The sequence below is a fragment of the Lissotriton vulgaris genome, chromosome 5 (assembly GCF_964263255.1).
Source record: "Lissotriton vulgaris chromosome 5, aLisVul1.2, whole genome shotgun sequence".
NCBI lineage: Eukaryota > Metazoa > Chordata > Amphibia > Caudata > Salamandridae > Lissotriton > Lissotriton vulgaris.
The window spans coordinates 88,287,924-88,315,387 of NC_141693.1; the positions used below are offsets into that span (position 1 = coordinate 88,287,924).

The following is a 27,464-nucleotide window of genomic DNA, read 5'->3' on the forward strand; positions in this document are numbered from 1 at the left end:
CTGTGGGGCGCCCGCCTCGTGTGAAGGGCTGCGTTAGCGGTCTTCGCTTGGGCTGTAGGCGCGTTGAGGCTGGAGTTCCCTTAGCCTCACCAACCCTCGCCAGACGCCGGCTTCGGCTTGGCTGTAATTGACGCGGCTTCGGCTTGACTGTCATTGACGCGGGCTTAGGCGCTGCGCCACCTGGTGGCCGCCTAGTGGTACCGCATCTATTTTGACAAGTCTGTTGATTTTGTCACGTTTATAACGTCCTGAACACCGGCGAGGGGGCTACCTCAGTATCTTAAGAGGTGATAGGTGTTCACACCCTCCACAATGCAAACTTGTGAACAATTACACACCTCCGCTCAGGAGGCTGAGGAGCTTTGTGTCTCCCAACCCTTACCACCTGCGGTTGGTCGCGCGCTCTCGCAGGCGTTGGACTCTGTCCTAGCGCCGTTGAGGGAGAGAGTGGACGCACTCGCCCAGAGCATCCCCGGGGTGTTTGGGGGCTCAGCGCCTGGCGACCGTGACCCCAAAGGAGGGCAGGGTGGTGGCAAAGTTTCAGGGAAACGTCACGCGGGGCACCTGGAGGAATTCGATCGCCTTCGAGAATCCTTCCGTAAGAGTGCGCGGACGTTGAAGAATATACCCTGCCGGGAGGAGTTTTACCCCGGAGAGACTGGCGACGAGGTCGCCCCGGACACGGACCAGGAGTATGGTTTCCCCATGGAGGGAGAGGGTGTTACTGATGACGACGCCTCCTCAGGGGATGAGGATGATTACTCGGGTCGCCCTTGGCGTCCGGCTTCTCACTCCTCCGAATCCCAGGAGGGTGATGATAAGTCTGACATGTTTGATCCGACCAGAATTTACCATCCCAGATCATCGGAATGGATCCCTGATCCTAAGGTGGCGAAGTATGTCGCGAGCAAAGTTCGCCAACCCCTTGAGAGGGAGGTTAGGACCCGCATGCGGGGCGAGTGCCCTCGCCCGAAATTGGAAGGTAGGGTGGCTATCACCCCGGATATTGATGAGAAGCTCTGCGCGTTTTTTGCCAAATTCATGAGGGACCCCAAGAAGGGTATAGACCGCTCTTGGCGCAACTGTCAAGATAAGCTCCTGGACGCAGTGGGACCTATAACTCAGATTATCCAGCTGGCCGAGAGGGCCAAAGAGTCGGGGACCGCGATGTCCACGGAGATCGTGGCAGGTTGGGCCCAGAGAGCCTTATGCTTTTTGGGCAACGCAAATTGTGCATTAGCGGCAGAGCGGAGGAGGTCTCTCCTCATTAAAATCGACCCCAAGTTAGGTGACTTGGCCACCTCAGAAGCGGGACCCATTGCACAGGGCAAACTGTTTGGCGAACCTTTTATCAAGGAATTGAATAAGTTCGTCACTACCTTTTCTGCCTTGGACAGGGCACAAACGTCAATTAAAAAGATTTTTCCCGGACGGGTTTTTGGAGGGGCCGGAAGAGGTAGGGGCCGCTCCTCCGGCCGCCAGCAGCAGCAAGGTCCCAACAATAGAAACCAGCAACGTCGTAACAATGGATGGAACGACGGCCGACAGGGTAACTTCTACCCCAGTAGAGGCGCCGGCAGAGGGCGCGGCAGGGGCTACCGTGGCGGAGCCAATGCACCTGGAGGTCCATCCGGTGAGTGTTATCCTTTTTTCCCCGTCCGTTTTAGGGGGGAGGTTACAACACCACTTTCACAACTGGTGCAGGATCACCTCAGACCCTTGGGTTCTCCAAACGGTGCGGGGTTTCCAGATAGAATTCTACGGAACTCCCCATCAGAGGGTGCGCCCTCGTCCCCTCGTTTTCTCTTCGGAAGACAGACTCCTGATCGACAAAGAGGTAACAGACCTACTCAGGAAAGGAGCGATCCGACTGTCACGGTTACACCCGGCGGGATTCTTAAGCAACATCTTCCTAGTCCAAAAGAGGGACGTAGGATTTCGCCCGGTTATAAACTTACGGGAATTCAACGAGTGGTTGGTATATCGCCACTTCAAGATGGAGGGGATCCACCTACTACGCGACCTCCTCCTCCAGGGGGACTGGATGGTGCGTCTGGACTTAAAGGACGCCTACCTAACGGTTCCGATCTTCCCTCCACACCGGAGGTTCCTCCAGTTTCTTTGGAAGGACACTATCTTCGAGTTTCAAGCCCTACCCTTCGGCCTATCATCGGCCCCATGGTGCTTTACGAAACTCCTTCGTCCGGTGGTGGAGACCCTTCGCGAGAGGGGCATTCGACTAATCATTTATCTGGACGATATATTGATTATGAATCAATCGTCAGAGCGTCTCCAGTTGGATTTGAACATGACTATTGCATTACTTCAGGATCTGGGCTTTGTGATCAACGCCCAGAAGTCCGTTCTCCGACCGTCGACTCAGATTACGTTTCTGGGATTCCAGATAGACTCTGTCTCGGCTTCTCTCAGCCTCCCCTCTCAGAAAGTAACCAAAATCCGCAAAGAACTCTCCCATGTCCTTCGGAAGGACAGGATTTCTCTACGCCAATTGGCTCGCATCGTGGGTCTCCTTTCCTCCTCGATCCAAGCGATCTTCCCGGGCCCTCTTCACTACAGGGCCCTGCAGCGATTAAAGGCACTGCACCTCAGGAGGGGGCTCACGTACTCCGAACTTATCTCCCTCACGGAGGAAACAAGGACGGAATTGCGTTGGTGGATAGACCACATGAGTGCGTGGAACGGGAGAGCGATTTTCGGTTCCAGCCCGGACCTGGTCATCGAGTCGGATGCCAGCAGAGCGGGCTGGGGTGCTCGATGCGGCAACATCACGATGGGAGGTCTGTGGTCGGAGGAGGAGCTTCACCTCCATATCAATTGTCTGGAACTTCTGGCGGGTTCCTTCGCGGTGCGATCCCTAACACGGAACAAAGTATCATGCTGCATTCTGCTACGCATGGACAATGTGTCAGCAGTACAGTATATCAATCGCCTGGGCGGTCCACGTTCTCAAGCCTTGGCGAACATGGCGAAGGACTTCTGGCATTATTGTCTGGAGAAACAGATTTCGGTGACGGCGGAATACTTGCCGGGCAGGCAGAACTCCATTGCGGACTGGCAATCCAGGCACTTCCAGGACTTCAGCGATTGGCGACTGGAACGATCAGTCTTCCAGGCTTTGATGACCAGGTGGGGTCCATGTTCATTGGACCTGTTTGCATCCCGTCTCAATCGTCAACTCCCGAGATTCGTGAGTTGGAGACCGGATCCGGAAGCGTCAGCGGTCGACGCATTCTTGCAGAATTGGGCTCAGGAACAAACGTATGCGTTTCCCCCCTTTCTCATGATTCCGCGAGTAGCGGCTCAGGTTCGCCGTCAACGAGCTGCCATGATCTTGGTGACGCCCTTCTGGAGAGCTCAGGCGTGGTTCCCCTCTCTGTTGGATCTGTCATGGGATTGTCCCATTCTACTGCCCTTGTTCCCTTCGTTGCTCTCGAACCCTCAGGGGGAACCTCATCCTCTGGTGATCCAGGGAGTCTTGCGGCTCATGGCATGGAAGATTTCCGGGGACACTGGCAGGACGGCCGACTTTCGGCAGAGGCTGAGGACCTCATCCTCAGAGCCTGGGCTCCCGGGACGATCAAGAGGTACCGCTCGGCTTGGCAACGGTGGCGTCGTTGGTGTCTGGGAAGACACACCGATCCCGTGGGGGCCGATGTTAGCTACATCTTGAACTTTCTAGCTGAATTAGTTCATTCAGGACTAGCCTATCGGACTATCAATTCTTTCAGATCAGCCATCTCGGCTGGGCACGCCCCTATCGATGGGAGACCGGCAGGTGAACACCCTTGGGTTTGTAGGTTGATGAAGGGTACCCGGCTGTCTAAGCCCCCGGAGCCCAGATATGACTCCCTTTGGGACGTCAATATCGTCCTCCGTTTCCTCCGTTCTTGGAGAGACAATCAATATCTCTCCAGAAAGGAGTTATCTGCCAAGTTGGCAATCTTGCTCTGTTTGGTTTCGTGCAAACGTGTCTCCGACGTTAAGGCTTTGGATATTACTGCACGGGCGTTCACCCCGGACGGGGTCACCTTTACGGTGGCTAGAAGAACGAAGACTAGTATCAGGTCGGTATCTTACCCTTCTTTTCCAGACCAACCCAAACTCTGTGTGGTACGGTGCCTCAAGGCGTATGAGGACTTGACGTCAGAATACCGCCTCCCGGGAGAACGTCAACTCCTCATTGCTTTGCGGAAACCGTTCAAAGCAGTTTCCTCTCCTACCATCGCCAGGTGGGTCCGTTGGATCATGACCGAGGCGGGGGTGGACGTGACCAGATTTGGAGCTCATTCCACGAGAGGAGCAATGGCTTCTAAGGCTATTCAAGTGGGCGGCCGCTTAGAGGATATTATGGCCGCAGCGGACTGGTCCTCTGAGTCCATATTCAAGAAATTTTACTTCAAACCCATCTATGGTGCAGCGGAATTGGTGGTGGACAGGCTTTAAACCTGCATAATCCTCGCCTCCGTCCTGACATAGAATGAAAAATTTCCTAGCTATCGTAACGGAAAGTTTCAATTCTATTAAGGACAAGGAGGCGAGGATTATCCCTCCCGAGACTCGTTGGTCTCACCCACCTGGAATCTCCGTAGTTTCAGTAAGTAAGTCTTTTGAATGGGTTTGATAATGTTAATGCAACTGTATTTGTTTCATGTTGACTGTGAGACCGAAGTATTTCATTATCAGCTTTTTAGGAACATGTGTGATTATTCTGAGCTCACTTAAGACATTTTTCAAATTTTCCTGGCTACGCAACTCTGTATATTGTTTTCTATGCTTCCGTATACGGAAAAGAATCAGGATAACGGTTGTCTTGTATTGGTTTAGGAATAGACCAGAAGGAATGATGTACGCCCTGGGAATCTTTCCTCGCAGACAAGAAGAGGAAGAGGAAGGGACGTCAGGACCGATTATACAGTGGACAGCCCCGTGATTGGATGGCAGTTGTTATGGACACTGTGGCCCATGTGCTCATGGGAGTTGAAGTTTATGTAAAAGTTTTCTTATTGGTCCACTTTAAATTTGCTATTTGAATAAAGAGAAGAAAGGACTGCATAATCCTCGCCTCCTTGTCCTTAATAGAATTGAAACTTTCCGTTACGATAGCTAGGAAATTTTTCATTGATACTAACAAGTGTGTGTGTAAATCAAGTAATGTCGCACAGAATGTTATTAGAGTTGAATGAAATACGAGTTAAATGCAGCAGGAGTGCGAATAAAGCTGCAGAGATGGGATTGCAATTTGAAGGCAAAATTTGAAGATGCATCCTTCACCTAAAATTTAGCAATGAAAAAAGGAATTGTGTGTATGATCATTTAGAAGACAGATGGTTTGGAGGTGCATGAAATTATTTGAAAGAGCATTTGTAATTATAGTTTTATAGTTGACAGAGAAGTCTTTAAGGGTGAATAACTTATACATATAGTGATTTATAATGTATTTGGCAAAAAAACTTATTGAACTGAGTTGGAAGTCCTTACTGTAACAATGCTTGATGAGGTGCTTAGAACTCAAAAGTTTAAGAACTGTGCTAATAAACTATTTGATAGGCAGCAGTTGCACTGTTCTTTGCACCCATTTACAAGTGGTTAATCTCTCATTTTAAGGTTTAATTTCTGCTTTTCGCAATCACTCGCGTTGTGTACTGATGAACGCAATCTTTGCTCCAGCAGCACCTTACAGATATGTGTGCGGTCCTCCCTGTTTTGTGACATTTCACGCTGAACTAGTTGCTTCCACAGTACATAACCCTGACAGCACTCTTAGTGATGCGGTCTGGCTGTACCAAACAGTGGAGATTCAACAACACTGAATGAATCCCGGGCCAGAAAAAACAATAAAAATAACCAATAAAATCAAGTCCTACAGTTTTGTAAAATGTGAGAGAGGTGCGGCGAAAGGTGGGGATGAGGACAAATAGAAAGTCTGAAGGAATTGTTGCAGACTTCTTTATGGGGCAAGATTCCAACTTGGGTCTTTCACACAAGCCCACTGTCCGCCACGCTTAGACTGTGAAGCCTCTCCAAGGCACTTCCTTGCAGTGTTTTCGGCGCAGTGCACACATAGTTTATGTTTATGGGATTTGTAGAGCGCGTGACTACCCTTAGGCATCTCAGCGCTGAATGAATCAGGTAGAGAAGGTGAGCACTTACAGGTAGATTCATGAAGCCAAAATCGGCTCGCAAAGGTCCAGATTCTGAGAATCTGGCCCTTTGCGAGCGCTATTTTTGCATTTGGGATTCATCATCCCAAATGCAAAAATCGCAATTATAGAAATCGCTAAATTGCGAAGAATGCTATTCATGAACCTTTTTTAAATTGCGAATTCGCAATATGGGGCCGCCATTTACAGCGAAGTGTAACTTCGTGGTAAATAGCAAAAACTTAGGAAAATGCACTTTAGTGTGCGCAACACCAGTGTACATTTGCATTTCAGGGGTGCCACAAGGTGTCCTTTGGACATCCCTGGCACCCTTGAAATTGCTTCCTTATTTGCGATTCGCTAATTGCTAATCGCAAATAAGGAATGACTTCCCATTTATTCCTATGGGCCTTGAGGCCCATAGGAATGAATGGGAAAGCCATTCCTGCCCATAGGAATGAATGGGAAAGCCATTCCTTATTTGCGATTCGCAATTAGCGAATCGCAAATAAGGAAGCATTAGAAATCGCAAAATAAATTGCGATTTCTACATGCATCCCGTTTTGCGAGTCTTTACTAGGGATTCCTTAATAATCGCTATTAAGGACTCGCAAAAGAGGACTTTGATGAATCTGGGGGTTAGTCTTGTGGAAAGAGCCAGGTCTTAAGTTTTTTTCCGAACTGTACTTCGCTTTGAGTGGATCGGATGTCTGGATCTAGACTGTACAGAGCGTACGTATCAGATGGGTAAAAGATCTTCCACCCCATCTGGCTCTTTTTATTGTGGTATCTTTCATGAGAAATTTTGAGCTCGGCCTAAGCTGTCGTTGGGGTGTGTAGTGGGCGACCAGGTTTTGAATGAGTGCCGGACCCCGGCACGATGAGCCAGGTTGAGGGACTTAAATTTAATTCTGGCTTGAACCTGGAGCCAATGCAATTCCTTCAATCTTGATTTAACTGATTGGTGTCTAGGTATGTTCAGTAACAGTCGTGCTGCTGCGTTCTGAACAGTTTGTAGACGGTTTGTTACGTATTTGGAAGAACAAAGGAAGAGGGAGTTTCTGTAGTCCAATCAAAATCACCAGGGCCTGGACTACTGTTCACCTCGCATCTTCTGGAAGTAGGGATATGATTTTCCTAACCAGCCATAGTATCCCAAAGCAGGTACCAGATAGTTTTTTAGCCTGTATCTCCATTGTAAGATTTTGGTCCAGCCACATGCCAAGATCTTTTTTGGCTGGCTTGGGAGATGGCGGTGGTCCCCAGCTGGTTATCCACAGGATTTCTGCGCAAGGGTTGAAATACTTTCCAAGGATCATCAGTTCCGTCTCATCACCATTCAACTTAAGTCTACAGTCCGCCATCCAGGATCCAATTTTCTCAAGGCAGGGAACAAGCTGCCGATTATCCGAGTTAAGGTTGTCTGAGATTGAGAAAACTCGTTGCGTGTCATCCACGTATGACACAATAGAGATGCCGAATTCCTGGATGATATGGGCTAGGGGACTAAGGTAAATGTTAAAAAGGGTTGGACTGAGGGAAGAACCTTGAGGCACTCCCCAAGGTGCTGGAAAGGGGTCTGACTTGTACCCTGCCTCCACGCATTGGAAGGTCCTGTCACTCAGAAATGAGGCAACCCATTCCTTCGTTGTTCCGCCAATTCCAGCCCTTTCCAACCTCTGGATCAGCACTGTGTGGTCTTCCGTATCGAATGCGGCACTCAGATCTAGGAGCACCACTGCTGCCGTTTTTCCTTGGTCGAGGATGGCTTTGAGTTTTTCAGTGACCACTAGGAGTGCTGACTCGGTGCTGTGCTTGGGTCTAAACCCTATCTGTGTCTGATGAATGACATTGTTGTTTTCGAGAAAGGTGGAGATTGTGCTGTTCACATGTTTTTCTGCCATCTTGCCCACTATAGGCAGGAGTGATATTGGGCGATAGTTTGATAACTCGGCTGGCTCCAGGTGTGTCTTTTTCAGCAAAGGTTTAATGATGGCGTGTTTCCATTCCTTGGCTACCCTGCCCTGTTCAAACGAAAGATTGATGAGATTCCCTAGTTGGGTGAGGACGGGTTCCCCTCCTTGGGCAAGAATGTGGGGAGGGGCTGGGTCCAAAGGGGATCCTGACTTGATTTTCCTTAGTAAGACGGATATCTGGTCTGGGTTTGTGGAGGGGATGGTCATGAGAACTGGTACGGCCAAAGGTGCTTTGATCTGAGACTCGTTTTTTGGGATAGGCGTATTTCCTAAAATCCTTGTGGGTTTGGGTTGGAGAGAGTTATAGATATTTTCAACTTTACTTTTAAAGTAGGTGGCCAGCCCATTGCACCTGTCTTTGGAGTGTTCAGGGCTGTTTGGCCCTTGGTCTGTGGTAGTAAGTGATTTTACAATTTTAAAAATTTCTCTGGGGGAGTTGGAGGATTTGGCGATTTTTTCTTCATAGAAAATAGTCTGCGCTTTCCTGATGCTTTTTTGATAGAGATGTATGGCAGTTCTGTAGTTTTTTTTAGTTCAGAATCATAAGACTTCCTTCACTCTCGTTCCAGTTTTTTGCATTTCTTTTTCTGATCAACTAGCGTGTGAGAGAACCAGGAGGATCTATTGGTGTTTTTATGAGATAAGGGACCTGGCTTCCTAACGTTCCTATTAATGGAACTGTTTATCCATGTTAGCCAGTTACTATGGGCTTCATTCAGATCTTTAGTGTCTGGGGGTGTGGAGGATTCCAGATCAAGAATCCAGGCCTCCGGCACTATCTTAGGCCATTTTCGTCCCATTACTATGAGACCTTTGTTTTGTCCTGCTATGGGTATCTGGAGTTGCAGTGGGATCAGGGCATGATCAGTCCATGGCATCCATATTAGATCTAGTACCATCAGTCTCTGATCATTTGAGAAAATGGGGTCTAGGAGTTGACCTCTCTCATGTGTAGCAGAGGGCACCAGCTGTGGCAGCTGTAAGGCTTCCATGTCAGCTAGCGGAAGGGTCGTTGAGATCATCCAGGTGGATGTTAAAATCACCTAGCACTGTTATGGCGTTTTTCTCTATAAGCATACTAGCCAGTTGGTCCGGGGCTGAGTGTAAAAACCGGGTGCATGGGCCCGGCGGTCTATAAATCAGTCCTCCTGCGAAAGAGCATATGGCGGAGAAGGATATTCTAAAGCTACAGGCCTCAGATTTGTGCCTTGCAGTGGAGACTCGGCGCCGAGGAAAACTAACAGAAGACTTATCAAGGTCTTCAAGCTTCTTTGCTCTAGTAAGACAAGACTATTCTCCACCCAGCGAGTCGCACCACCTTACCAAGACATAGTTCTACTAATGTCCATATGTTCTTACAATACTCAACGAGGGGATATCAGGAAATATCATAGATGGAACCCACATCTGGAATAGCTCGCTGTGATCAAGACACCCAATAGGACTCTCACATATCGACGCCTCATGACTTTATCCAAACGATTCATAGACCTTTCCGACGCCAGACAAGTATAGACCAACTAAGATAGCCTTGAAAAAGCCCTGGAGAGGGCGAAACACGTGTCGGCAGTGTAAAGCTGGGAAACCTTTAACATGTTTGATCAATAAAGAACTTGAAGCACAAGACTTGGTTTTGGATCCATACTTTGAAACTCCTATTGAACTATTGATTGAAGTTGGTGTAATAACCTTGGGGAGAGGAAAAGAATACTACTATCCTACAGTAGTGTTCTCTTAGAATGGACTTTGAAGAGGGTGCTTGCGCAATTTGGTTGTTCTCTTGATTCTTGGTACTTGCATTAAGTTGCATTGCTCAAACACCCCTGGTGGTGGGTGTATTATCAAGTTCTCAGTGCACCTCTTTTGATACCTCACGTATAACGTACCCAGTGAGAATAACATTAACATTAGGTGCAGACGTTTTCTCTTATGAGAAACACTACCACCAAGTTTGTTGTATGAGGTGTATGGTACAACCTGGAGTATTATTTTATGCCAAACTGTGCTAGCCTTTTGTGTCCTTAGCCTTCTCATAAATGATTTCCTCCCCTTTGGAGTCACCGCTGGAATGTACTGCCTGCTGTGCCACCCGCTCTCCTCTCTCTAACACTTTTTCTCCATTTCTCTTTTATAATCACAGCCACATGCTTTTGAAGGCCGCTTCCACCATGGAGGGAGGATCACTTCCTGACTTCCAGGTGGCCACGGAGGAACGGCCATCTTGGAAGCGTTGTTCTAGAGTCTTTACCCGCAATTAAGGGGCAGACTATACTTAAAGAAAGCATGGCGCCGACACGCAGATGAAACCAGGTAGAGGCAGACACTTACCATTGTATGCTGGCCAGGGACGCGCCACGCTGCTAATTTCAATTAAGCTGCCACCTGCCATAAGCTCTGCTGCTAGCGCACTTGCTCAGCGCAATCGTGCACTTTGTTATATTGTTATATTTTTTAAAAATCGTCAACTGCTTTTAAATATATTTGGGGCTTTGTAACTGCATCGTGACTCCCCGGTCCACCACAGCTTTTACAGCTGCTTGTTGTGGAGGGAGGATCACTTCACGACTTCCAGGTGGCCACGGAGGAACGGCCATCTTGGAAACTGCGTTCTCGTCTTTCCCCGCAATTAAGGGGCAGACTATACTTAAAAAAAAAAAAAATGGCGCCGACGCGCAGCGGACGTGCGCAGCGGGCGCGCCAAAGGCAGATCCCCGTTTGCGCCCGTCCAAGCCCATCCGGGACCAGGGGCCAGAAACCCTGCCCTAACGACCACATTACCGGGGAAATCACTTACTTATACCAGCTCAGAACTTCTGGAACTAAAGGTAACAGTCCATCCGCAATGTCAGCACTGGATGAGTGTTGAACAATCATTGCACTGTCCGGTATGTGGGTTCAAGGGAAATACTAAAGGTCACAACAGGCAGGGAAAGGAAGCTGGGCTGGAAACATGGGCTGGAAATCAAACTTTTACTTGAGGAAAAGCAACTGAAGGTTCCATTTCTCACTGAGAGTTGGCTCAGGGAAAGCTCTGCCCCAATAATCGTAGAGGCCTTACCCCTTGGCTATAAAATCGCCTGCCTTGCAGTGGAGACTCGGCGCCGAGGAAAACTAACAGAAGACTTATCAAGGTCTTCAAGCTTCTTTGCTCTAGTAAGACAAGACTATTCTCCACCCAGCGAGACGCACCACCTTACCAAGACATAGTTCTACTAATGTCCATATGTTCTTACAATACTCAACGAGGGGATATCAGGAAATATCATAGATGGAACCCACATCTGGAATAGCTCGCTGTGATCAAGACACCCAATAGGACTCTCACATATCGACGCCTCATGACTTTATCCAAACGATTCATAGACCTTTCCGACGCCAGACAAGTATAGACCAACTAAGATAGCCTTGAAAAAGCCCTGGAGAGGGCGAAACACGTGTCGGCAGTGTAAAGCTGGGAAACTTTTAACATGTTTGATCAATAAAGAACTTGAAGCACAAGACTTGGTTTTGGATCCATACTTTGAAACTCCTATTGAACTATTGATTGAAGTTGGTGTAATAACCTTGGGGAGAGGAAAAGAATACTACTATCCTACAGTAATGTTCTCTTAGAATGGACTTTGAAGAGGGTGCTTGCGCAATTTGGTTGTTCTCTTGATTCTTGTACCATACACCTCACTCCAAGTCCTACCACCCTCCCTTTGGTCTTGATTTCTGTCTCAAATAAATTTAGAGTTGGGCAGCGGGGAAAAACTCCACTATGCAGCAGAATCTGAGTTTTTGCCGTACTCTGTGCTCGCCAGCGGAGCGCGGAATTGCAAAATTCCACAAACTCCGCCCACGAAGCTGAATTAAACACCCACACCAACCTTTTTACCCATACTTTACTCTCATTGTGCAAGCTGCCCGGCAGGAGCTTCTGCCCAACAAGAGACTCCTACAACAGGCAAACATTCACAGGTTAAACTACGCATCCCTTTTGAAGGGAAACCTCACTTTTTTACCGATGCTAAATTGGTTCTGAATTTGCCAAACATATCACTGTCAAGCAGCCTTCGCTAAGGATTCACCTCACAGCCCCACTTCAGCGATAATGACTAATAACTTGACCTCCTGATGCCTGCCTGACCATCCAAAATGGACCTGGGTGACTGCTGAACATGTTTATTCAACACCTACATCTTTGGACCGGGCCAGGTGGTTGTGTCGCTTAGGAGCCGGCAAGTTCCCTGCTGTGCCAGATTGTTGTGATGGGCCTGCTGTCTAACCCTTTGGTGTTTACACCCATTCATCCACCCTGCCATTCCTTGGCAAGGTTGCCCGACCGGCTCCTCTACGCTTCCAGGGATACCTCCTTTAGTTAAACTCATTGTGGGATGTTGGGGTGGGGAGTCGGATTGTCATACTCAACCCCGTTTTGGGGTTGGAATGGGAGGGGAGTTGGTTTGGGTTGTTATCTATTTTTTCTGTTCCCTTCTCTGGCCACGTACCCAGGCCAAATATTATTTCATATTGTCTTGCACATCACATTCTCCTCGGCTGACTCTGTCTCCTCTCACTCCCTCATTGCTCACAGCATCATGACAGCAACCAAATGTCTTACATGGAATATCCGTGGGCTCAACGACCACAGGAAAACACGTATAGTTTATGCATATCTCGTCAGACACCAGGTGGATGTGTGCTTTCTTCAAGAGCTCCATTTTACACACTCCTCCACCCTGGGCTGCATGTCTGATGGTGCGGCGAATCCTACACTTCCCTGTACTCTGGCTATGCCAGAGGCTTCACCATCCTACTACACAAAGGCTTAGAATGGAAACTACGCAGCGCTATTAAAGACGGCTGTGGTCGCTACGTCATCCTTGCAGGCACCTTACATAGGCAACCTGTTATCTTGGAACCAGTTTACGGCCCCAACACCGATGACCCTGAGTTCTTCTCAGAGATATGTTGGTTGATAGCCAGCCTACGCCATGGGGCAATACTATGTGGCGGAGACTTTAATGTGATACTGGACAACCGTTTGGACCGATCAGGAGAGCTTCCTGACGCCCTCACCCTAGTGCGACATTGACACTTAGCATGATTATCCTAGATAACCGCCTCCAAGACAAACATAGACACTTGCATTCTGACAGAGCAGAGAGTACATGTATTACGGCACATTACAACGCATGTTCCAGAACAGACAATTGGTTAATTTCCTGAGATGTCCAGACCTGGCTTGTAAAGGTGGCTCATCTTCCCTTCATTCTATCCAACCTTGCCCCCATCTTGCTGGAGCCCCCCTTGCCTTTTCCTGGTGCCTACCTCTCGGGGCATTGTGGGACATGGCATTCTGCAAGGAGGTTCGCAAAGAAATATTTGAGTACTTTGCTCACAGTGAGGGCTACGTGGAGTCCCTGTCCACCCTTTGGGAAGCCCTGAAGGTGGTTATCCACGGTATGTGTATCGCAAAGCTGTTGGGTGTATTAAAAGCCATGTCTGGGAGACTTGCAAACTGAATACTTCCAATCCAAACACACGTCCCAGCTGGCAGTTATCATGGACAAACTGACGGAATTCGCTGAGGAAGCACTTCACAAGACTAATTTCCTGGACTGTGAAACTCAGGCCCACCGCTATGTAGAAGGTGACTGCCAGGGGAGGACACTGTCCACCATGCTCCGCAAACCGCATCTATCCACATATGTGGTGGAACTTTAGGATGCCAACCTAAATCCCCAATCTACCCCCTCAGGGCTCCTGAGCACGATGGCTTCCTTTTTTGCCAAACTTTACACCGCCACCACTGTCCACAACGAGAGCGAGGTGCTTGCACATCTGGACACTATCCAACTATTATGAATGGATAGTGCTCACCGGCCCAACCTAGACTCCCTGTCCACAGTAGAAGAAATAGTGAAAGTCATCCAAAGTCTACCAGGTGACAAAGTGTCGGGGCTAGACGGTCTGACCGCCGCATTCTATAAAGAATACACATCCATCCTTGCACCTCACATGCTCACTCTGTTTGAAGAATCTCTTGAAAAGGGTTCCCTGCCACCTTCACTCAGAGAGGCAGTCATTGTGATGCCTCTCAAGCCTGACAACCAGCCTTCCACTGCGACTCCTACAGGCCGCTTTCTATGATCAATATGGATAACAAGATTTTTGCAAAGCTTTTGGGAACTGCCTTCTCCCCTCCTGACCACGCTAGTAAGACTGGACCAACAGGTGTTGTACTCGGCCGCTGCACATCACATATTTCCAGTTCTGCACCATCTTCACCCCTAGGTTTTGGCGGTGGCCGCACTACTTGATACCATGAAGGCGTTTGACTCACTGGAGTGGCTTTTATCTTTATCCTCTTCTTGCACGTTTCAGACTCAGCTCTCATTTCTCCTGCCAGATATGACTACTAAATACTCTCCTCACTGCCTGCATACGCCTTAAAAGGCAAGTTATCTGACCCATTCCCGATTACTATTGGTACACGCCAGGGCTGTTGATTGTCGCCCATTTCATTTGTAATAGCAATGGAGCCCCTGGCAGCACATCTTTGGACAACACCATACCCATTGAGGCCTCGGTTTCACCACCAGGGGACTAATAGTATCCATGTATGACGACGACGTCACGCTATATATAAGCAAGCCCGAGAGAATCTTGCTCCAGTGACCCACAAGGTCATAAGATTTGGAGGTGGTTCCAGCAATAAGGTAAATTGGTCCAAGTCAATATTATTTACCCTTACTAATAGCACCCTGCCCTTCACTACTGAATACCACTGAGGTGGGCATCTGATCCAGTACAATACTTGGGCATCTGCCTCAGTAACGATCCAGATGAACTCTGGAAGGCAAACTTCAGTTGCTCTGTCTCATGGCTAGAAGACATAGCACTAATTTGGTCCCGGTTACCACTTTCGCTTTCGGGTCAGATCGTGGTAGCGAAAATGATTATTCTACCAAGATTACTCTATCTTACCTTAATGTGCCAATTCCCCTTGCGGACAGCTTCCAGTTGTGTCTAAGATATAATCTCTTAGCGCTGACCTGGGCTGATAAGCAGCTTTGTGTCTCCCTGGAGCTTTCACTTGACCACTCACCCAGAGGTAAGTGGGTACCCCGAACATGCTGCATTATCTATTGTGTGCCCAGAAGCAGTACCTACATTACTGGCTCTATCCGATGCCCTTCCAGCCCGACACTGCAATCAAAACTGACCGTACAATGCCATGACCCTTTTCCACTGTGCTTTACCTCCCCTACAAGCCACAGAGGGCAGAGATAGATACTGTGGAATGCGTGCACTGGGCATGGGATGGACTGCAGAAATGAGCAAGACTCTCCTGCATTTACACTCCCTCAGTGCCCCTTGGGCGAAACCCACAGTTACCACCCCTCCAGGATGTAGGCACCAGGACCCATGCCTGGGGGTGTGACCTTAATATTTTCTCAGACCTCTATCCATCAGATGCCTTCATAGTACCATTTTGAGGGCCCAGCACCCACTCCCCCCAACTGCATTAGAAACATTTCCCTATTATCAACTTCCCATAGCCTGCTGCACATTGCACGACACATTCCCAGCTCCCCACCCTCCACATCAGGGTCTAGAACACACGCTCACTAATTCATCACCATGCAAATTAGTTACCCGCTTATACACTATCATGCAAAACTCTGCGCCAATCACAACTCTGAATAGCCGTGTTGCATGCGAGCCGTACATGGAGCCCCCTATGACAGACGCTCATTGGTTCTATTGCTGTGCTCAGACGCTAGCTGTTAGAAATAGGGGTCTCTGGTTGACAGTGGTTTGCACCTTTGTCCAAGTAGGTACCCTTGCTTCTAGTCAGAATAAGTGGGATAAACTTCTAAAATAACCCATGCTCGCCCCCTTCGTAGCTTGGCACGAGCAGACAGGCTTATCTTAAAGGCAGTGTGTAAAGCATTTGTGAACACATACAGTAACACAGTGAAAACACTGCAAATGGGCACCACACCAGTTTAGAAAAATAAATAATCTTTATCTAAACAAGGCCAAACATCAAAAATCCACAAAAATAGTATACAAAGTAGGCTCTTCAATGGTATAAATAGTTCAGTTCAATGCAAGTTGTAAATGTGACACTTTTCCAACAAAGTAGCTTAAATGCGCCACACAAAAAAAACCAAAAGGGTGCATCAGTTCCTTACTTCGGGGGAGGCGGCGCAACTGTTCCTCACTGCAGCGCAGAGGAGGCAATGAGTCTGTTCCTTACCAGAGAGGAGGGGATGTGTCAGTTTCTTATTGCGTTCCGGTTACAATGCGACAAGATGGCGCCTCAATGCGCTGATCCGGTGCAATGCGATAAAATGGCAACTGGATGCTATGTGACGATCCGTTCTGATGCGTGAACTTTTGCAGCCGCTTGGCAGGCGCTGCGACGATGTTCTTAGTGATGTGTCGGGACTCGGTGTAGATGCAGCACGCTACTTTCCCATGGCTCGGCAATGCGTCGGGTCTCAGTGCGGAAGTGGCATGCTTCTTCATCGATGCGTCGCGCTCCCAGTGGCAAACAGACTCTGGGGGTCCTAAACAGCAGCAGGCACCTCTCTGCAGGTTAGAATTCCCAGCAAGGAAATTCATGGAAGCTGGTGGTGAAGTATTTGTGTCCCTGAGACTTCAGACAGGAGGCAAGCTCATTTTCAAGCCCTTGGAGATCTTCCTCAAGATGACAAAGCAAACAGCAAAGTAATGTTCTACTTTTCATGGCAGCAAGCAACCACTGCAGGCCAACCCCCAAACAGCAAACTGCACAGGGGCAGTAATCCTACTTCAGCTGCTCTGGTTCTTTTCCTTGGCAAAGGTTCCTCTTTATTTCCCAGAAGTGATCTAAAGTTCTGGGGTCTGGGTCCCCCTTTTTATACACAGAAATCCTTTGTCTCTGAAGGCAGAGAGTGTCTGTACATAGCCAAAATCAGTTCTGTCCTCCCTGGTGCAGCTTCCTGGCAGGAGGAGGAGATAGCATTATTGAAAGCAGACCTGGCCCAGGCAGGTGAAAGGAAATCTCCTCCCCTACTCTAAATTCAACCCAGGTCCATTCAGCCCAGCCCTGACTCATCAGACTGCTGGAGCCGCAGCCCTCTCCCAGCTCCTGTCACTCAGAAGCCAGACATTCAGTACACAAACCTAGCAGAGGCATATTGGATAGTTAGGCAAGAAAATACCTACTTTCTAAAAGTGGTATTTTCAAACACAGAATCTTAAAATCACCCACACTAATAGATGCACTTCAACATTCTGAGTTCAGGCATACTAAACTTTATTTTTCTACCTTGTTCCCTGGGTCAGTTATGTTTGTAAGATGTCATAATCAAACTGGCCATTCTGATCTATGGGAACAGATAGCCTTGCAATAGTGAAAAACGAAATTGGCAGTATTTCACTATCAGGACATGCCACACACGTCAGGGCATGTCCTACCTTTCACATACAATGCACCCTGCCCACAGGGGTACCTTGGGCCTACCTTAGGGGTGACTAACATGCAGAAAAGGGAAGGTTTAGGGACTGGCAAGTGTATGCACTTGCCAAGTCGACATGGCAGTTCCAGACTTCACACAGGCTCTGCAATGGCAGGCATGAGATACATTTACAAGCTGCTTCTGTGGGTTGCACAACCAGTGCTGCAAGCCCACCAGCAGCATTTGATTTACAGGCCGTGGGCACACATGGTGCACTGTACTAGGGACTGACAAGTAAATCAAATAACCAATCATGGAATCACTAATCCATACAACAATTTACAATAGGGAGCCTTGCACTTTGGCACTGTGCTCTAAGCATCTAGACCAGCAAACACAGATGGGGCAACAGCAAAAAAAGGAAGGGGGACTCACACCAGTGGTGCCAAGTCTAACACTAGGTCTTTCACCCAAATACAGATTAAGACTGTTACACTTCAAGTTCCAATATCGACTGTTTCGTACCCACATACAATTCTCACAAATGGGGTTGGTTACCGACCAGCACTGCCACAGGTGCTCACCCTCACAGGCCTCCTTTATACATCTAGCCTGTCACCGCCCCAAGGTTGCGGACTTCTGGAAGGAAGTCTTCTCCTTCATTCATGCTATCACTGGACACAGCAGCAGTAAGCAGCACACATATGTAGCAAATTCCCTGCACAAATTGATTACCGCAAACCTCTCGGTCCGGCTTCTTCTTTGGAACTGCGCATGCGCAGGCTCCCGCGCATGCACATTTTCAAAGAAGAATCCGGACCTGGAAGTTTGCAGCGCAATAATAAGGTAAGTTTTCTTTTAACTTTATTTCCAGCTTTGAAATATAATTAATAGGCAGGCGGGAAGGCGGGCGGAAAGCAGGAGGCCGGCGGGAGGCCGGCGGTGGGCTCTGCGAAGCGGAAATATCGCGGAGAGGCACAGAGATTTGGTCAATCTCCGTGCCTCTACACGATATTCCATTCCGCAAATTCCGCCCACCCCTAACCAAGACTATTATTTATGGCAAATGTAGAATGGATTATCACCATGCATAAGTCAAAAATTAATTCCCTTTGGGCGAATTGACATCAATACACAAGTACTTATAGACAAACAATAAACTCACCAATACCAAAAAGTAACAAGGAAGCAATGATAATAGTGAAAAATTCAATACACGTGAAAACACTATGGTAAAATTAAGTCTTTGGACACTTTATTAACATACATTATATTTGTTAAAAATTGGGAAACACATACAGGACGAAACAATAATAAATAAAATCAACATAACAATAAAAAAGGAGCTACAGGAAAAAGGACTAAACTCAAATAAAACAGTTATTTTGAATTTTCCTTGATTTCTTATTCCAAATTCACTCCTTAAGCATCGACGCGTTTCGGCGGTATAGTCAGTATATAACCGCCTTCATCAGGGCAATTGTACAAATGTTTCCCAATACTTCTGAAAATTTAAATAAGATCAGTCTTAGTTACAAGTAATGAACACAACAGATCATATTTAACAAAAACATATTTAAAAAACATAATGTATACATCCTACTCCATCTCTAAATACACATAAACATTGCTTATGTGTATTTAGAGATGGAGTAGGATGTATACATTATGTTTTTTAAATATGTTATTGTAAATTGTCCAAAGACTTAATTTTACCATAGTGTTTTCACGTGTATTGAATTTTTCACTATTATCATTGCTTCCTTGTTACTTTTTGGTATTGGTGAGTTTATTGTTTGTCTATAAGTACTTGTGTATTGATGTTAATTCGCCCAAAGGGAATTCATTTTTGACTTTGTCAACTGTGGAACCCTATCCCTTTGATCTTGGGGTCCCTCTCTCTTTTATTAGAGATTATCACCATGCATGCCTTGGTATGGTCTAGTACAGTTTTTGAGGATAGTATATCCACTCACATGACTCCATATTTAAAGTATGCAACAAGACAGTGTTTCTTGTGCATTGCATTGGGAGTGCAGATGCAACACTGTGGTATACGCAACGATTGATAGTTAGCATTAGTCCATGTTGGAGCTAAATCTCTGATTGTGACATGTCAAAAAAATATTTTTGGATGGCATATGGTGACTGTAAATATGTGAGTTTGTTTCCATGCACATCCTTTGTGGAATACTGCAATGTACTCCTAATAAAAGTGGACTCTACTGGTAAGTACAAGTATGAGACCATATACATGGATAGCATCAGGACTGGCACACACACAGTTGGTGCCCACCTTCTACCCAAAAACACCAAAATCAAAGTGATGACCCATCTGCATCTTGTAATTGGCATGGCAAAAATATTTCTGGTTCCAGATGATATTATAGTCTGTGTGACAGACATAAGTTTAATGAATCTTGTATGCCAGAAGTGTAGTGTGCATATAGGATTAAAATGCTTACAAGGTTTAGTGTTGTGAATGTTTATTAATGGATGGACATTTCTCACAATAAAACATTTTTCGATGATTTCTGTTAAATATTAGTCGAAGATATGGGTGATGATATGATCCCTCCGCCTTGTTGCTGTTGATGAAGTTGCAGGTTGCTTAGGCTCCTCTTCACCTTCCTCTCCATAATCTGCCATTTCTGCTTCCACATTGTCCTCTGGCAAAGGCACATTTGTCCTGACACATAAGTAAGCATGGGCAAATTTTGCGAATCTGGCGTTCGCGAATTTGCGTATTTGTGAACTCGCAATGCGCAAAATCCGCGAATTCTTGCAAATTTGCAGATTTTATTTTTGTGTTCGCAAGGGTTTCTGCCAGTTCGCGAGGGTTTTGTACCAGTTCGCAATTGCGAACTTACTTGTCGGCTCGCAACGGTCACGACTATGTTGTTTCTACGTCTGGTTCATCATCACAGGTTCCCAGCACCCTCTGTTTCACCACTGCCACCCTCTGTTTCACCCATGCCACCCTCTGGTACATCAATGCCACCCTCTGGTTCATCATCACTGTAGATTATGGGGGGGAAAGCAAGCACACCTGCCCTGCTTCAACTGACATGAATTAATTTGGGGTTGGTTTATTAATGTGTCACTGTTTTAAAATTCCAGTCTGGCACCTGCTTCCTTATCTGTAATGTGCTTTCTGTTGCAGTGCAATTATTTTTTCCAGGACCTTTGTGGCCTACTTGTAGCTATTCTATGAGCCTGCTGTGAGGGTCAGAGCAGGGTCATACAATTGTTGCAACTAGCAACTGAACTCTGGAGGGGCCCCAGTCAGGAAGCACTACAGGGAATGGTTACTAATGATGAATTTGAACTTTTGCACCTGCTGATTGCTTTCAGTTTTGCAAAACTCGTTTTTCTGCAATTTCGCGAGATTCGCGGGGCGTGAACGTGCGCGAGATCGAATTCGGAAGCCGCGAATTCGATTTTTTTTTGCGGCGTGTTACTTCGCAAGGTTTTGTGCGTTTTAGCGAGCCGCTTGTAGCGCAACGGCGCGAAGTTACCCTCACGGTTGTTCACGGGCGCGGCCATCTTGTTTGCATGACGTATTTCCGTTTCCGGGCACGATGTGTAATCTCGCAAAGTGTGCGGCTCGCTAGTACAATTTTGCGTGTGTTCGCGAGGAAAATCTCGCACGAACTTACCCACGCGGTCGTGAACGGGCCCGGCCATCTTGTTTCTCATTCATTGCTATGGTTCTGGGCATGCTTTTCTATCCTCTCTGAATCTCTGCCATCCTTTGCTTGTTTGAATTTTTTTTTCATCTATTTTACTTATTATCGATCCCTCTATTTTTCTAGCTCTATATTTTTGTGTTTTCTGCTACTTTTGGTTAATTTTAAACTACTTTTTTAAACTCTTTTCTTTTCTTCTCTTCCCTATTCTATTTTCTTTATTATTTAGCTTCCTTTCTGCCCAGACCATGGTTAAGGGAGCTGGGAAGCATCCCGAGAAGGGGAAGGGTCCCGCACCCCGTGCCCGGCTCCCGTGCGGGCGTTTGAGGGGGGAGCAGGTCGCACCCCGGGAGATCTTCAGCCCGGAAGAGGTGGTCGCACAAGTTTATTATGTTCAGCGCCGCCTCCCCAGGACCATCATGGCAGGCGGCAGGATCGCTAGCGGGTACGGGATCCAGGAGCGCCGGAAGCGGTGGGAGAAGGTGTGCCGGGCCATGTACCAACACTCTCGGGTCCGGCGCACCTACAACCAAGCCACCCACCGTTGGATGGATCTCCTGGACCGGGAACGTGATCTGCTCAACCTGCTCGGCCTTGAGATCCCCGGGCTTGGTGAGTAGTAGTAGCTATTTCTTTGCTATGTTTTCTCCTGCTCTGTGTGTTATTATCTTGCAAATTTTTGTTTTTTACCAAGAGCAATAATGCTGCTGATTTCATTGTAGGTAAATTATATTTCAAAATCTTCTGTGCATTTCAGGTGCACTGCTCTCCTTCTCAGTAGCGCTGCTACTAAGCTTATTTGTTTTCGATTTTGTGTTCATTTCATTGGCCTGTGAAATTATGCATGAGTGTAGTTTAAAGAACTGCCTAATGCTAGACACTAAGGGTCAGATTTTTAATTACTGGCGCATCCCTGCAAAGTAGCAGGGATGCGCCAGTAATTGTGCGCCACGCCACCACCACCCATGGTGTGCCGTATTTACAATGCGGCGCACCATGGGCCCAAAACGTCACCTAAGCGTTACGCATCTGTGCCGTAAAGGCGGCGCATTGCTGGAGTTGCATCGCAACGATGGCGCAGCTCCAGCAATGCTCTGGGGTGCCCTATCTTCCCAATGCTGCATCAAGCCGTACGTCTGCTTCAAGCAGGCGCAGGGTTTGAGTCACGTATCATTGTCCTCAAAGTGACTGATTGAAATCTTGTAGATTTCCCTCAGCCACTTTTAGGATGCGTTCCTGCGCAGGAACGCCCTCCCTTGCGCCGGAACGCCCCCTGATGGCGCAGGGCTTTACAACGTGATGCATCTCCCATATGCGTCACGTTGTTAATATACGCGCACCATGGCGCCTCTTTTGGTCTGCCGCTGCGTCACAAAAGTCATGCAACAATGGAGCAAAAGAGCCGCAAGGGGCTTCTGAATCAGCCCCTACAGACTCAAGTCCAGTCCTTCCTTTGTACACATGGCGATAAGAAGAAATAGTGGTGGTGGATTGATAGTTTGAGTATTTTAATGACTGGTTAATGTAGTAGGAAACTTTAGTGTTGTCGCTGATCTGCAATCACGATGGACTTTGTCTGTCACTTTGCGTGCTGCGGATTGCTGCCTGCCAGTCCTAGGCAAACCTTTTTAGTACTTTGTTTAGTGAGTTACATAAGAACTTTCCAAGTCGACGGTCCGCAAATCAAGCAATACTAATAACGTAGTAGACCACATGAGATCGGTCAATATATCCCGTGGAATAGTTGTCTATTTGCTATTTCGGCAAAATATTTTGTTATTGTTCTTTTGAAATGTTTGATTTGGTTGACAAATATCATCCATGTTTTCTGGTCTTTCTTTCTTTCATGTTGTACATCAGCTCCCCCCAGGGGCAAGAGGACACAGGAGGAGGAGGCTGCTGTTCGCCAGGATGCAGGCCAGGATCAGTGAGGCAAGGGCTCCTTTGCTGGCCCCGGTAAGTTTTAATTTTAATATAGAGTACCTATTTTTTCCTAGCGTTCCTCATTCGATTTTTTCTAAATCGTCTTTGATCTTCTTGTAGACTGTATCTAAATTCTTATCCTGCCTCGACTATGACTCCCTGTGGTATTACTAGATTATTCTTATTAGTCTGTCTGTGTAGCTAAGTAAGATTGCACATTTGGCAATTCCATTGGACTCCCATTCTAGTCAGCAATAGCTCTATGCCTGAGTGCAGTCCTCTGGGATTGTCCATACTGTCTTTTCAAGTCTTCTAAATGTTTATGCTTTGACAATTGCCAACAATAAAAAGGTGAATGACCACCAAGAAAGAATAAGATACTACTTTACTTTTGGTTTGGATAGGAGGACAATCCATTCTACTACTGTTTCAGGGACAAATCTGCACAAACAGAACTATGGACACTAAATAATGCATTGCTTAGCTTATCAATTATAATAGGCGCTGTTAGACTTTCCACATACCTCAGTGATAACAGACTTTGTAGTTGAACCCCCAATCTCCTTACTGACTAGATAGTGTGGCAGAGTCATTTAGCTCCCAAAGTCACCGATGATTGATCCCCAATGATGATTAGATTATCCAACGCAGGACAAGAGTACGGAGTCAGAGTCAAGAAGTGTCAGAGGCACGGACTCATGCTTGCAAAAATTCCAAAAACTTTAGCTCAGCCACTCTATTCTGGAGGACCAAAAACCACAGTGTCTATTTAAGTTTAAAAGCTTTATTAAAAGAAAACACATTTTTTAAAATCAAGTTTGTCATAAAACTAAACGTTTAACTGAAAATGGAAAAGTGCTTAGTGCTGACGATTAATTGGACACATTTCTTGTGGTCGAGCCGAGCTCTCACCTGGTTTGAACTTGATCTTGCTCGTGTTCTTAGAAGTCAAGCTTCTGTCTGTTAGGAGAAAAAGTGGTGCGTGTTAAAAATAAAAAGCAAGCATTCATCAGTTGTGCCAAAAAGTGCAGCAAGACAACAGCCTTCCCTGGATAAAGGGACATTGTTACTTTAGAGTAGACAGCCTCAAATTATTACATTGTTTGCTGTTTTTTTAACATATCTTTATTCCTAGACCAAATATTATATAGTAGTGAGTGGTGTATTCTAACATTCTTAAATGTACTTTGTAGGTGGAACATCTGGTGGCGGGGCCAGCGCGGAGGTGGTGGTGGTGGATGATGGGAACACTTCTGGGGAGGATGCGGTGAAAGTGCCGGACGACACCAATGTGCCTGTGAGGGTTCACACGGTGGTGGCAGGCAGATTGTAAGCTATATATTCCTTACTTATTCAGATTGAAGACTGCAGAGTGTGCTATCTGGGGCTCTGGGAGGGGGAGGGGGAGGGGGAGGGGGCACACCAGCAAGTGCAAGGAGCCTGCGCCCGCTATCTGCACGGGTGTATTATAAATCAACCAGGTAGTAGCCTCCTCTAAATGTGCTATGACTTAGCTGTGTAGTTTTTGGCGAGAAGAATCCCAATCAGATCTGAGATGAACTTGATGGATGGGATGAACGAAAAGCGAAAGAAGGGTGTAAGTAAGTGTGGAAGGACGAGAAATTTAATGATGACTGGCAAAGAAGAATGATATGTGTTTGCTTGGTCCCCGAGGTGGCTGGGAAGGAAAGAATATGGTATGGTGCATGGCTGGGTGAATGATGAAGCAAGGATGGGTGGAAGGAGAACAGCCTGGGTGGGTGAAACAGAAACTGTATGTGTGCATATACTTTGAATGGATGGATGCCTGGATCATGGTACTATCTGACTCTTAGATAGCATATACTCTTAGATAGCATATGTGCATCTAGAGAGAGTGGACGGTCACTGGATGAACTAAGTGTTACTTTGAAGAGCATGTAACACCGCACCCGCACGTCCGTACCAGTGTATGAAAGGCAAGGAAAAGAAGTTGTAATTTTGTCCAAATACTATCATGAATAGTAACAGTAGTTTGTATTGCAACTGCAAGCACAGCATATATCCGGTTCTTACGGTGGACACTCCCTACCTCTCTTAATAACTTTAGTTTAGTAGTAGTAAGTCATTCATGTGTGGGTGTATCACTGTTCACTCAATAATAAGCAAAGCACCTAAAGTCATCCCATATGTAATCAAATACATCCCATGTGAAGTGATAGATAATCAGATTATTTAGCTTCTTCATTTTCCTTTTCTAGTACTCATTTGCACTGTAGGGTGAAAGCTAAATTAATTAAGCAGTAGCCCTTTTAACAGAGTATTCTCAGTGCCACCCGTAATAGAAAAGTAAGAGCTTCACCACCTGCATGTACTGGACCGGTACAGTAACGCAAGTCTGTCTCACTCATTATGGTGTGCGTCTGTTTTTCTTGGGTGCAAGTTCACTGTGCTGGCATTATGCCGGCTTGCATAAGATAACGTACCAATTTTCCTAAATAAGAGAGAAGAAGAAGAATAAGACTGGTGTACTGTCATAGTCGACTGTTATGGAAGGCCATAGTGCTCGTAGAATTTGTTCCTTAAACTCCCACTAATGTTAGAGCAAGGATGAAGAAGTGGGAGGTTAGATAGATACTGTCCTCAATAGTTATGTACTGTGCTTTCAATTTGCTACTTGTACTGTGACACAACTTTCTGCTCAATCATTTTGTGTTAATCTTAAGGAGCATTGGTTACAGACTATGTCTTTCTTTCTTCATATAGTTGCTCCTTCCAAATCAAACAGACCATCAAGGAAGGAGCTGGCTTGAATGGCCCGGCAACGGAGGCTGGATGCCACTGTCGCCGAATATCGGCGGCTGGTGGCCCTGGAGGAGGAGGACACGCAGTCTACCGGTACAACATCCACTGACACAGCTGCATCCTCCTCTGGGCCCCCACGGGCTGCCAGCCAGCGCAGTGCTCCAGCGGTACGGAGCCGGGCTACCAAAGCCAACCGCCACCGTCGAGCAGCAAAGACAGCAGCTGCCCCCCACAGGAGTTGCAAGGCACGCCAGCACCGCTTATCCCTCAGAGTGTCCTTCCTGGAGCAGGAGGTCCTAACGTATAAGACCTTGGTGGAGGGCCTCCTGTCCGACCATACCACCCTCCGCAAGGAGTATGATGCCCTGGCCGCAAAAGTGAACAGCAGCCTGCCGTAGTGTCCCTTGCCCCTTTTTTAGAGACTTTTGGGGGGTGGGAATTGGGAGTTGGGTTGTATTTGGGACTTTTGAAGGACAATCGTTGGGGTTAGGGAGGGTCTTGCGGGAGATTATTTTGTTAGGGCTACAAAAATATACTTTTTGAAACTTTATCTGAGCATAACTGTTTTTTACTGCTTTTGAGTCTGGTGGGTGGGGGTTTAACAGAAAGTTTGTGTTCCTGAAACTTAAGTCTGTGTCATTTTCTTCCTTTAAGTGTAAATGGCTAAATGTTTTCAACACTAAGTGCCTCTCACAGAGTAAGTGAATTCAAGAGTGCTAGGACTTTAGTAGTACTACCGTCAATCTCTCGTCTCTCCTAATACTCCATTATAATACTACCTCCCACCAAACGCTTATCTTACCTGTAATTTGTGTTTGAAAGTAGGGCTAGGCCCAGGGCTGGCTCCATGGGAAATGGCGATTAAGGTTGGCCATCCTGGGCGGATGAAATGTCCTCATTGCAGTGGTACTAGTGGTGTGACACAGTGGCAGTTGCATGCCTATGGAAAAAAAGAAAATGAAACCTGGTTTGTCCTTACTGTAGCATTACAACGGTACGATAGAGAATATAGCAGGTGACAGTACACTAGAACAGTGCCACAATGTAGCCTAACAAATGGTAAAGTATTGAAAGTATAACTCGTACTTGCGTTGAATTTCTTTGACATTGGCTACTACTACAAGAAATAGTACTGAAGCTGAGTAAGTCTAGAATATATCCTCGGATTCCTTCACCAGCCTCTTGCTATGACCTTATCCTCCCCAACAAGTGTGTGGAATTATTGATGTCATTTAGTCGCACATTAATCAAAACCACACAGCCCGGGGGAAGAGGGTTAGGGTTTGGAAAATGGATGGGAATGGGGGTTTCTTTTTGGGTAGGTTTTGTTGAGAGAAGAAAAAAAAGCACAGCATGGACAAACAATAATTGAAGATAAAGAAATCTTTGGGTACAAAGCTAACCATAAATCTATTACGTGACATGAAGGAAGTGCATGCACTACTGCATGCATTGTTACTGAAAAGCAAGTAGTACTTTCGACAACCGTGAATG

General features: G+C 46.8%; 1 protein-coding gene across 1 annotated transcript; it reads left to right on the forward strand.

Annotated features, from left to right (window-relative positions):
- The first annotated feature begins 312 nt into the window (after positions 1–312).
- On the forward strand, positions 313–4,464 carry LOC147710268 (uncharacterized). Its single transcript, XM_086919337.1, has 2 exons — positions 313–1,837; positions 4,112–4,464. Exons 1-2 carry the CDS (start codon positions 313–315, stop codon positions 4,462–4,464), a joined length of 1,878 nt encoding a protein of 625 aa, XP_086775463.1.
- Positions 4,465–27,464: the final 23,000 nt, after the last annotated feature.

Coding starts and splice junctions, on each gene's coding strand:
- LOC147710268 (XM_086919337.1), top strand. CDS start 313: ATGCAAACTTGTGAACAATTACACACCTCCGCTCAGGAGGCTGAGGAG. Junction 1,838..4,111: donor GACTCCTGATCGACAAAGAG/GTAACAGACCTA, acceptor CTTCTTTTCCAG/ACCAACCCAAACTCTGTGTG.